The sequence below is a fragment of the Octopus sinensis genome, linkage group LG3 (genome assembly GCF_006345805.1).
Source record: "Octopus sinensis linkage group LG3, ASM634580v1, whole genome shotgun sequence".
Taxonomy (NCBI): domain Eukaryota; kingdom Metazoa; phylum Mollusca; class Cephalopoda; order Octopoda; family Octopodidae; genus Octopus; species Octopus sinensis.
In genome coordinates, this window is record NC_042999.1 from 145,749,914 (window position 1) to 145,763,611 (window position 13,698).

The 13,698-nt window shown below is 35.1% G+C and overlaps 1 protein-coding gene across 3 annotated transcripts in view; it reads left to right on the plus strand.

Annotated features, from left to right (window-relative positions):
* The window catches only part of LOC115209853 (leukocyte tyrosine kinase receptor-like), a 370,370-nt gene that overhangs the window by 212,563 nt on the left and 144,109 nt on the right, over positions 1–13,698 (plus strand). For 2 of the 3 annotated variants that reach the window (XM_036501462.1, XM_036501463.1), the window contains exon 6: positions 13,381–13,467. In XM_036501462.1, coding sequence (XP_036357355.1) covers positions 13,381–13,467 — 87 coding nt within the window. Of the gene's footprint in view, positions 1–11,918; positions 11,938–13,380; positions 13,468–13,698 lie in introns of those variants that run through there. The other variant, XM_029778425.2, reaches the window with a different exon arrangement.

Consider the following 13,698-nt stretch of genomic DNA (forward strand, 5'->3'; position numbering starts at 1 on the left):
GTGTATGTGTGTGTGCGTGTGTGTGTATGTCTGTGTGTGTGCAATCGAAATGCGATGGTGAACATTCAACGCTGAAAAGAAAAATCAAACAGCGTTTCAACTCTATGTGAGTATGTGTGTATGTGTGTGCGTGTACAAGGGAATTATGCGAATGTTTGTATGTGTGATCATTTTGTACCTTATTTATATATAAAATACTATAATTAGCCGTCATTTGTGACGGCACAGGGTCAGCTAGTACTATTTATAATATTCTACGCGTTCCTACTTTACTGTCAGCTTTGTCCGTGGGTAACGCTTATACAAAAGGAAATAGTAACTCCAATGGAGACTCTATATTACACACACACACACAAACACACACACACACACACACACACACACACACACACACATATATATATATATATATATACAGAGAGAGAGAGGAGAGGGAGAGAAGAGGAGACTTATCACAAGCGCAGTCGAAATGTTTAACATACTGAAACAATATCATGTAGATTTATAAATTTATGCATTAAAAGATATATCGATAAACATCTAAATTAAAATGATAAGCCTTAGTTATCAAATAGCTGTGAATATTACACTTTTTTTCTTTTACATGTCCCAGACCAATGTCTGTAGTCTTACTGGGGCACCTCCGTTATTCTTTTTACGTTATTCGGTTTAAATACTTATCGGTACTATGAGAGTAGACAAATGCAGAAGGGAATGCATATATAATAGTTAATTAGTTAGTTTCTCACCAGCTAGCAAGATAGATAGGTACGTAGGTGAGTCTACAGATATATCAACATGTATGCAGATAGAGAGATATGTTAATAGATATACAATAAGATATGCAACTGAACCGAAATGAAAAGAAATGTAAATAATCTTAATTGGTAAATAACTTTGACAGAGCATCGTTGGTGGTTGGACAGCGAACAGTGTAGTATTTTTATATATACGAATAGGTTTTCTCATTTTAATTCAACCTTTATTTCCTGAAACTATAAATCACATCATATTTGTCGAACATAATAAAAGAAGGGAAATAAGCAATACCTCCTAAGTTCATTTCTATTATATTTGGAAGTACAGTTTTGATTAAGTGACATGAGTTCATAAGAATCTTTTGAGATTGCTTGCGTGCTTGTATTTCATATAAGAACAGGTTTTCAAATATATTGGCTTTGACTGTGGAATTTCCACAGTTCCTTCTTATAGAATATAATTACCCGAGTCAAGTCTGAGCTGGAGCTAAGAACCAATAACTTAACTAAAAAAACGTATGAACTTAAATGAGCATCGCAAAAATGTGTCACCAATAAAATAGTTCTAACTTGGGCAATGAACCTATAGATTTTATTGGTTTGTAATGCGGATTTCATCAGTGTTCTACGATCATATGAAGAAGATACCATTTGCGAGAATTCAACCATCAGATTAAATGAATTCAATTCAGTCTGAAGGAGTCGCTGCCACTCAGGTGTTTTATTTCCCTTTTAACCAGTCGACTGACGAAACTCGAGTAGATTCAGCTTTGAATAAATATTATTTTGCGTTTAAATACATTTTTACTTAATTGTATCATGCAGGATTTAGAATTGATCCTGAATACAGGATGGTTAAAGAGTCATGCAATAATGTAGGCGTTAATTCTCTCGCTCTTCAACCTTTCGGGTGAGATACAATATGTACTATTTGATTACTGGAGTCGATGTAATCGACTTACTCCAGACTCCAAAATTGCTGGCCTTGAGCGAAAATTTGAAACCATTATCGTTATGTAAAATATTTAAGATCATGAATATTTTATCATGTTTAGATAATGACATTTTATAAAATACATAAATATAGATGCACCAACAAAATATCAAGGATAGTACGAAACACATATAGAAGTAAAAGTTTGACATTAAAAATTATGAATTTTCTATTTTAAATAAACGATAAAGAGACATTTTAATCACACTAATTATGTGTGCTTTGTTTGTGCGCATGTATGTGATTGTGCGTATGTATGCATGTGTGCGTGAACATATTTATGTACATTTGGTGTATATTTCTTGTTGCATTTACTAATTAAATGTGATGTAAGCCAAGGTGAGTTCAGTCATTCAGCAGATATAGAGTGGGTGTACTGAGCACAGTATTCGAATTCGTTGACTAAAACACCCTAAATTCACCTCCCAGCATGGCCACAATTCTTATGACTAGGACCAGTAAAATAAAAAAAAACGAAATAATGTATAACTATTTAATGTTGGTGGTTGGTGAGTATATTAAAACTGACACCGTTATCTGAAGCAATGAAACATCCTGTGAAAAGGCATATATAGTATACGTTACAGTTTCTTTAAATTACAAGGCTCTCTGTGTGTAATTAGAATGAAATTTACCCTTTGGTCAAACCAAGCCAAAATATGACTCACGACCTGGACTGGCTATTGGGAATGATCCTCTATATCACTAATAAAGCAATAGTTAACTGGATTTAGATTCTGCAAAGATTGATTTAATTTTAGTCAATTAAATTTGTCATCGCTTTCCTACTGTGGTGTAAGAGGTTTTTCTTTTCCTCTCCATAACCTCCAGTCCTGGTTATCCAATCTTCGATTTTGTCAATTTAACCCTACGTTTTGTTAGCTGCCGTCCAAATTTCCAGTCTAAGCTTTTTTAACCCATCTGTTGTCATCCCTAATCTGAATGTGTTCAGCCCATCACAACCTAGATGATTTAATGAACTTGACAATATCAATTTAGCTTTCAGTCTTTCCGCATCCATATCGTCGCTTTTATTTTCCCACATTGTCCCAAACATTAATTGTACGCATGTATCTTGACCTTGTTATAGTTTGATTGTTAGGTATTTTGTCATATTCTAGGTTTCTCATGATAAGGAATGTTTTGGATAGCGAATTTATTATTCGTCTTGAAAGTCTTGAAGGATGTATAAGGAATTTACCAGTGGGTTGTATCTATTTTATCTTAACTGCGTTGTAATACCGACCTTTAGCATGAGAATAGCATGAATTGTCATACCATGTCGACTCAAGCCTCGATTCCAGATTCTGTCTTGCTGACAAATATTTACACACAATGAAAGATGTTGACATATTTTAAGATGAAGATAATGTCTAATTGCTATGTACCTGTGACCTGTGTCCACAACATACTTGTAAAGCAGACGGAGAAGAGTTGACTATGATATGAGACAAAATAATCCTGAGTCATCAGAGTACCTGCAACGACAAACTTACGTCGTTATAGCTATTTAGCTCCAATTCAGCCCAGTTCGTACAGAGCCATGTTTAAAAAATTACATATTCCTTATTTCAGACACAATTGTTTATAAGTAAGTTGCATAGCGTGTCCTGCATTTTAAAGATTGTAGTGATTTAAGGAAGAATTTTTGTGATCTCTAGCAGATCTAGTGACCACATACAGACTTTCATGTTGGTTTGTGAACGTTAACATAAAGCCCCCATGTAATTCACTTTTATAAAGAAGGACTGCAGGTAAATTTTACATTTGGTGGACTGCGGCGAAGATACTTTATGCTTTAAACAGAAGAATCGACAGTGTTTCTATCTCCTACAGTGTCTTCGAGACTCATAGAGTGTGAGAGAAAAGTGTTCTCAAACCGAAGATCTGGCACGAATGCTTGCAGCAGATTGGACACCGCTAAAGGCATCCAAGGACCAGATGGTGCTATTAAACAGAGTGCCCCTACTATTAAGTGTATCATCACTAACGGAATACGAACCTTTAAACTACTCACTAGTATCGACTGCGTAGCTAGGTTTTATTGTTAAATCATTTCTGATATGCATCATAAACATTTTGATTGATTGATTTAAAATATGGCTCTTTTCATAGACACGTAACTGTTTTCTTTGTATATTCTTTACTTAATTTGATTTATTTGCAAATTTGCTTTTATGGAATATTTCCTCAGCTCAATACATTCCGTTTTTAATTTCCTTGTTTGGTTTCTTAATTGATTGTTTACGTTGTCAGTGGGATATCTCAGAAATTATTGACGCTATGGTATCCACATATGCTTTCATATGTTATCAATGATTTTTCCCAAAATTATTTTGATTTTATCTTCGACGAATTATTTTTATCTTCGACGCATTATTTAACAAGTTATTTGGATTTTCAGCATCTGGCTAGACTTTGATGTTCGTTATATTCACAAAATCTGCTCCGCAAATAGTACATTTTAAAATATTAGCCATAATTGTAGGGAAAATAGTTCTTTGGTGTTATCCAACTTCATATTTTTCATTAGTTCACATATTTCTTTCTATCGTATAACAGTCCTAAATGGCTTGAATGTCATTTGATTCTAATGTGGAAATTTATCTTTTTTCAATAACATCAGTAATGGTGTTAGCATTTTCTTTGCGAACATTTCTCTCTATTCTTTTTTCAATTAAAATATATTCGTTGTTGGTTAAACAAGAACTTAAAGGCAAATACATGTGTATACATATTTAATCATTACATCAAGTCATTCTCTTTGTTTAAGTTTGAATAGGTTTTCTTGTTATTCTTTTGTATGTTTTTTTTTTTGTTTCTTTCGACAAATATCTAAAGTTTGGCTTTTTGCCATTTTCAATGCTAGAAGCCAATCCTTCAAATTGATATGGAATATATCGGAGATTATTATTTATTTTTCCATTTTTCAGGCGCCAGTTTTTCTCCTTTCCATGTAACCTAGATAACTTAGATATATTTCAGCCAAAGATTGGCCTAGGCCATGTCTAACTTCATTGGATCTGGTAAGTCATTTTAAAGACAGTTTTGTGGTATCATGTCCCATTCAAATAAGGAGTTGGCGTTAACTGATATGTATCCTGACCTAGGTGTCTAATCTAGTATCCCTTAAAGAAATTTGTTCAGGTTTCGTTTGAAGATTATGGGATCATTTTCTTTAAAATATTGGAAGCTATGAGTAGTTTCCCTGAAGGAAGAGAAGAGAGCAGGGCTTATTGAGTAAAAGAAATTGTGCTGCAGTGAATTTATGTGTTGTGAGACTAAATTGTGTAGGGATCAAAAGACGGGTGGCGCCAGTCTTGAATGAATTCTGAATCTAATGTCATTTAGGCAATTCTGGTGGTATATTCTTCACATTGTGCAAATGGTGTACGCCCGCGGAGGCGCTGGAGAGAATAAACATTCAATGTTTTAAGGTAGTTCTCAATAATTAAGATCAGCCGTGCCTTGTATTTTTTTAGAGAAGGTTCTCTAGGATGACTCAGTTCCCGAAATGTTTTGTTTGGTCTGGGGAAACCACAGGGGACAGCAATATTCTAGGTGTAGCAGTATAAAGGAGAAGAATAGGTGAACGATGTTATTTTCTCTCTGGATCGGAAAGTTGCGAACATCCAGGGGCGCATCTTGCGCGCCATATCGACTTATTTTTGATGTTGGCACTCCAATTGAGAATGTTGTCAACAATAACTCCTCAGACCTTGATAATATTGGATGATATGAGTAGTTTACCTGAAGGAAGAGAATGTGCAGCCTTTTCTCCAAGGTACATGAGTTCAAATTTCTCCTAATTTAACCGCATGTTTTTGTCCGCCCGTTGGCTTCCGGCATGTGGATCAAACTGGATTTCAGTTCGACTTTATTCTGCATTTATAATTTTGTGGAGTTTGGAGTCATCTGCGAATATTGTTATTTTGCAGAGGTTGGTGACGATTGAGATGTCGTTTATGCATACTATAAAGAGAAACGGTCCCAAAACAGTCCCTTGGCGGATACCACTGGTGACTTGAATGGATCCGATCGATCGCAACAGGTTGTATTCGGCTCACCAGGGAATACTTAATCCAGTGTTGCAGTTTTCCATGGATTCCAATATGTGACAATTTTGACAGGAAGATTTTGTAGCTGTCTCTGCCAAACGTCTGCTGAAGTCAAGATATGATATCAGAGTTAGAACTGGATCCCAAGGCTTTTACGACATCATTCGAGGTGATGTAAAAAGTTATGCTAGGTAGTCTCTGCCGCAGCGAAAGCCATTTTGATTGGAATTTGGAATGCTGTGGCACTCCAAGAAGCCCTTGATTGCACCACCCTTTCAAACATTTTGATGATATGTGAGGTGAAGTCGATAGCTAACTTTCAAAGAATTGTTTCACTTTTTGAAGATCGGGAAGGCAGATTGGAATAAAAACTTTTTCGGCCTAAATTTAAGCCTGAATAGTCTAAATAATTTTTCCAGAGGTTGGTGTCTGCTTTCCTTTAGGACATTAGCGGAGAATCTATTTGGACCTACGGCAGAATAATAATTGGCTTCATTTATTTCTGCTATGACATCTGAGATAGTAAAAATTATGTCCGAGATAATATATTGAGGATTGAGTTCGTTCAGATCGCTTGCCTCAGTATCAATGGGTTCCCTAAAGAGAGAGTAGTGTTGTTTTGTGGAAAATGCTCTTATCGTTTCTCAGTGGACGAACGGTCCTAGCTGGTATGATATTTTTCCACATTAAGACTTCTGATTGATGCTGAATATGGATGTTGTTGATGATAGTATTTTAATTGAATGACTTGTTTTTATTTAGTCTTTTGATTCTCCCGATGATTGTGTTTTTCTCTCTGGGAAATCTATTTTTATTAGTGCGTGTGTGTTTCGGAAGAGCGTGTTTTGAGCATGTATAAGTGACAATGTTCTCAAAAACGCTGCCATGTTCATTCAAAATCAGAAGAATTGTAGGTAAAAGACCAGCCGATAAGTGATAAATCTTTCAAATTGCTCCCCAGTCTGCCTTGTGAAAACTGATGTCGTCAAACAGGTGCGCTGAGGCGAGAGTGACTGGTTTAATTTTGGCGTGCCGGAAACTCAGGTTGCGGAGTACCATGTGGTGGTCAGAGAGAAGACCTTTTCAACTGAAGTACTACAGACAGAGCTAGAGTGGTTTGTTAATATCAGTCCCAGGATCGTTTTATCTTGTCTAGTAGTTTCAATCACATGTTGGGTTAGGAAAAATTCATTCATTGAGTTAAATAATAAATATACTGTTACTTTCTCTGGTGTATTTATAAGCCAAACCACATAAAGGAGGTTAAAATCGCCCATCATCGATATCAGTTCATTCACTGACAGTTTTTATAAATAAGTAATGAATTGAAGAAGTCGTATGTCAATATAATGGAAATAAGTTGATATAGGTTATTTGCGTGTCACTCGTATTTTTGTATGTGAGATGGTAGCTTTCTCTGAAGAACAATTTATCTCGCAATAACTAGTCCGAGCTAAACGTGCTAGTTCCAGATTCGTCCTACAAAGTGAGATCTCGTTTGAAACTACAAAGTTTCTATGCTGAATGCATGCTTATAAAATATACAGATATGAACAGACCGCTGTTTTACTACTACATTTTAGTTATTGATATGCAATGTGTATGTAGCTGAGTTGGCAGAATGGTTAGTATCGGACAAAATAAATTATGGTATTTAGTTCCAGCGTTTTACATGCGTGTTCAAATCCCAATCGTGAAAAATTTCGTCCTTTCAAAAAAAAATAAATTTTTGCTACTCTGTCTATGGTAGTAATAGTTTGTATACTATGAGTAGAATTATTATTTCCCTTTTTGTAAGATGTAATGCTTGCTTTCTTAGTCACATCATGTCACATTATTGTACAGCCTCAATTATTTACTTCAGTTAACATATAATTGTTATATACTGAATTTATGATCTCGCTAGTGTTACTTTATTTGTGAAGAGCAGTAGACATAACAACTCCTTATACTAGGTTAATGGCAAGGTCAATGAATGAAAAGACAGTGCGCCGGCATTTTTCTGGGTTGTATTTGATAAAGGAATTAAAAGATGAAGGAATTAAAAGATATATTCCTAGCCGGCGGGGGATCTCTTAATCACTTAATGCTGTAAAATTCGTAATAAGATCCGACAATGTTGAAGCTAATATAGCAGAATATTTTCAAAACTAGATGGCGCTCTCAAAAAGAATTGTAAAAAATTGTAAGGAGACATCTTGCTAAAACAGAGTTCGGTCGATAAGTAACAGATGTAATACTCAGACTGATTCCCAGTAAAAATAAAATCAAATTTTCCTGGAAAATTGATATGAGAGATGATGCCAATAGATGTATGGGTTCAGGTATGGCGGTGTAGTTACGAAGTTCGATTTGCAACTGCGTGGTTTCCGACTCGATCGCACATACACTGCGTAAGTGGGACCCAGGAAAAGTGTGGGTCTATCATAGGTTCAAGTCAGTTAAAACTTTATGTAAGGAATTTAGTAGGTGGAAACTTTGTGGAAATCTCTCGAAGAAAACGATACTCCTATAGTGTATTGGAATCAATGCATTGCATCTTTAGTTGGAAAATATCTTCCTTCATTCTTCCTTCATTCTTCATTCTTCATTCTTCTTGGAGGCTTTCAAAAGTACTCTACTGTGTAATATTTTCTTTAGAAAGGGTGCAATGTGACACATACGAAGTTAGATAACCATTATGCATTCTATAATACATCTGTATGAAAGACAAGATCTATGATGTGAAATAACTTGAGAGGACCAATTAGATATGATTGATTCTTTCAATGTTGTCCCTGCTTCTGGCTGACAACCTGTCAACTCTGTAATACTTGGTTATAGTGAAGCGTGAGGAGGTCGTAGTGAGTTAAAGCTAATGGAGAGGAACTCAGTGTTCAAAGAATAGTATAATATGAGCCACTTGAACCAACAAAAGAACATTTTATGTGATCGCTCGACCTACTAGAATTAACAATCTCACTGAAATTACTGCTTTTCAAATTTGAGAGCAACACAATGCCTGAAACAAAACACCTTTTATGATAGGTTTTTATAGTTAGGACTGATCTAGCGCTAAAGAACAATAACAGCAAAATATGAGCCACTAATTTCTCAGTTAGATCTCCGTAATACTGTTTACATCATCATCAAAAACTCTATTTTAACGTGGTAGAAATGTGTTAGGCAGCGTAAATAAACAATAGTAAAAATTTGAATATATGATCAATGGTGTTTGTCGTCCGTTAAAGACAGCCTGAGTATATTGAAAGTTCCTTTGTTGTAAAAGATTTTTCTTTCCATGGATTTTTACCAGTTGTTCTAGCATGCATGTCACTTCTTTACCGCGAGAAATAGACAAGACAGATATAGCCTCGGCACTAGTGTTGTTGTGGCCATTACTCTCAGAACGCTGGGAGCCTAAAAAGATACCTAAATGCCCTAGCAATTCTGATAATTTGCTGCGCTATTGACTGAATCTTTTTCACTTAGCCAGAAAGGTTGAAGGTCAACTGACATCAGCAGGAGTCAACTTCAGAGTCATGAACAACTATCAAACTGTCCTATACAATGCTGCAAAGATTCTAATGATTTGCTATTAGAATACGGTCGTAGAATATACAGTTAATAATAAAAATACAACGCATTTTAAACCTTCTTCGAGAATAAAAAAAAAACCCAAAACATTCGGCTGGAACAGAATAGGTAAATATCCTAAAATCAAATGCAATATAATAGTATTAATATTAGTTTCGAATTTTAGCACGAGTCCAGCAATTTCGAGAAGAGGGTAAGTCAGTTATATCGACCCCAGAATTCAACTGATATTTATTTTATAGACCTCGAAAGGATAAAATCGACCTCGGGAGAATTTGAACTCAGGACGTAAAGACAGATGAAATACTTCTATGCATTTTGTTCGACATGCTAACGATTCTGACAGCTCGCCGCTTTGTGTAATAGTTTTGATAACAATATACGTAGTAACAATATTAGCTCCATTGTCAAATTCCGTCGAGGTCGACTTTGTTATTCATTCTTTCAGACCGATAAAATAAGTACTAGTTGAACACAAGGGTCGAAGTAAAAAAAACATTAACTCTCTCCCTCGAACTCGCTGGCTGTCACTTAAGTAAACTCAATATATGAAGTTTTGAGTTTACTCGACTCCGAAATTAAACAAAGCAAGGTTGACGTAGGTGGAATGTATAAACACAAAGTGTAAATAACTGGAGAAAAATTGCAAGGCATTTTTCCGACGTTCCACCGATTCTGCCAGCTCACCGACTTTAATAATTCTTTGTAATTCTTGTGCAAGGCCTACAATTTTGAGGGTAAGGCAAACATATATTACATCAACCCACCTCTACTTGACTGATACTTTAATATATCGACGACGATATAATATAAAGTCGACCTCGGTGAAATTTGAACTCAGATCCTAGAGAGCCAGAAGAAATTCCGCTAAGCATTTTGTCCTACGTCCTAACGATTCTGCCAGCTCGCAGCCTTTTCACCGCCTTTAAAATAGCTTCTAATTTAGGCACAAGTCCATCAGTTTTGATGAAAGGGGATTAATTGATACCATCGACTCAGTGCTTGGCTGTTACTTCATACTATCCACTCCGGAGGGATGGAAAACAATGTTGACTTCAGCAAGATCTAAACTCAAAATGTAAAGAACAGAAACAAATTCTGTAGAACGTTTTTTCGATGCTCTAACTATTGTGACAGCTTACCACCTTTCATTACCTTTATGTATGAAACAAGTATTTATTGGAAAGAGCAGAAATGACGGAAACTATAAACATCACACTCTGTAATTTCCAGTTTATATTCCTAAATTTGCAAAAAGATGCAGTAGTTATTCCCGCTCTGTCATTCAATTTACATGCAGTGTAAAAGGGAGACATTTTCAGATAGTAATCTAATCAGAAGCATTGCATTCTATAGCAATGGTAATGATAAATTTAGTGCATATTTCAACGAATAAGTCGCTATGGTGTCGCACGTTTTGCCAAAAACAGCAGCAAACTTTCCCTAACTACCTAACTACCATTGTTGAGGCACAGTGTGGCTGAATAGTTTAGACGATTGCTTTGCATCCACGAGGTCTCGGGTTCGATCCTACTGCGAGACATTTTAGGCAAGTGTCATTTTACTATAATCTCGAGTCAAATCATACCTTGTAAGTGTAACTAGAGAGACGGAAACTGTACAGGAGCACGTCGAATGAATTGTACCAATAAATCATAAGCCACAGCCTTGCCATACACCGTGTTGCGCTGATTCTGCTTGAAGGTTCATGTTTGAGGGTTCTTGTATCAATGATATATTCAGCCACTTAGACTGTCATTCAATAAGCTCCATAGTTGAAGTGATTGAATAACTTAATCGTTGTCCAGCAGTGTGTTGAGATAAAAGTAAAGATGAAATGGTCATAGCTTGGATATTGTCTTGTTCATTATTTTTAAGTATTATACTTATTCTATCGATTTCTTATGCCAGACGCACACATGCATGTATATACATATATGCATGCATGTGTGTGTATCTGTGTGTAGGAAAAAACAAAAGCATGCACATAGTTGGTATCCAAATTTGAATTCTCAAATTTGGGTAAAACTGTTAACCCCCACCCAAATGTGTTTTTTCTCTGTCTCACCCACCAATTCTTCCTAATATTTCAAATATTTGATAAGATGGATACATCGAAACCGATATTATTTTATTAAACATTCTCTAAAATATGCTTCTGCGCCTTTTCCAACTTTATTTACCTTTTTTAACTACACACACAAACATACACACACACACACACACACACACACACACACACACACACATATATATATATATATATATATATATATATATATATAATATATATATATATATATATTCGTATATAGTTACATTTATCAAATTCACCCACGCAAAGGGATTGAAAATGGTCTTATAAAAGTAAATAATCGAAAATTACAGAAGAAACCTTTGTTATTTTAAAATCTGTGCTTAAGCAATATCTATTTGGAAAGAAATAATAGCGTTTAAGTAAAAAAAAACATTCTTAATGAAACACAACTGAATAAAACGATTTCCGACAGGAGTTGCTCAGAATAACTGGCAGCTGTTCCATGGATCATTGGTAATTATAAATCAATAAGAAAGTGTTTTTCTTTTCTCGGTAGGGTTTCTATTAAATATTTGACATATCAAGAAACTTTACGCGAGTTTACGATAAGATAAACTGTTTGACTCACATTCTAAACAAAATTTGCAGAGTAAAACACTCACAAATATTTAATGAAACTAGGAATCTACGAAACTATAAATGAAATACAATTTATTTTCTCGTAAAATAATTAAAAGAAAAGCAATTAATGTCTGCGTAAACTTTAAATTTGTTTCATCTTTGTTAGTTTTCTGCAAGATCTCACTGCTAAATACTGCCTTGTAATTAAATTATCTTCAGCCTCAAGTCGTTCTGTGGTTTGAGGTTGAATACCAATAATCGTCTATCGCATCCATATCCGAAGTATTCTTACTCCTTATCTCACCACCAGTACTACACACAATGATTAATTATACCTACAGGTAATGAACTTCATGTTTTAGCCACATCTTAAAGATTGTAAGTAGTTGAAAACAGAGAGTAGAATAAACGTTTGCTTTCTAAACTACTTAATGTTAAGTTCAGGTTCACCTTAGGTTTGGACTAGATAATAATGTCTCTCCAGTATGTTTCCCTGACGAAATCTAAGCCAATGACGAATCCGGAAGAAAATATCAAAATATATACCAGTGATACTGGCTTCAAATTTTGGCGCAAGACCAGCAATTTCGAGTTACAACGATATCAGTGTTCAGCTGGTACTTATTTTATCGTCTTCGAAATAATGAAAGGCAATGTCGACCTCGGGATAATTTGAACTCAGAACGTAAAGTCAGACGAAATGCTGGTAAGCATTTTGCCCGGCGTGCTAACGATTCTGCCATTCGCATCAGGGATATTGATTTCTGTCAATAATATTACTTATATATAAGCTGGCAGAATCATTAGCAAAAGGAACGAAATGTTGGTTAGCAGCATTTCATCCGTTTTCACTTTCTGAGTTCAAATTCCACCAAGGCTGACTTCGTCTTTCATCCTTTCGGGGTCATTAAAATAAGTACTAGTTGAGTACTGGGGTCGCTGTAATATTTTTATGCCTTCCTCGAAATTCTTGGATGTGTACCAAAATTTGAAATCAATATTAGCTTCAAATTTTGGAACAACTGGTACTTATTTTATCGACCCTACCTTATTTCTATCAGTAATATTAATAGTATGTTAGGCGGCAGACTGGCAAGATCGTTAGAGCACAAAGACAAAAAGCTTAGCGGTATTTCGTCAGTCTCATTTGGGTGGAAATATTCCCAAAATATGTAAAATTTATATCATTTGTATAAATTACATGTTATTTGTAAAAATTTAATTTTTTCCTTTCTGTTGAACAATAGGGCAGCCATTACAAACACACAAAACACATACATATACATACGATTTCATTGAGTTGCCTTTTTATGTATTTTTCTGATTTAATTTCAGTCTGGTGATTGTCAGATATCCCAAGGTGAAAATGTGGAAGAAAACTGGGGAGGTGGAGGCGGTGGTGGTGGAACGTTTATTTTTATGGTAAGATGTATATATATCTTAACCCCTCTGCATATATATATATATATATTTGTGTGTGTGTGTATCTGTGTGCGCGCGCGTGTGTGTGTTTGTATGTTTGTATGTATATACATATATATATATATATATATATATATATATATATATACACACATATATTAATGCACATCAACATAGATAAATATTTGTATCTGTGTGCGCGCGCGCGTGTGTGTATGTATGTTTGTATGT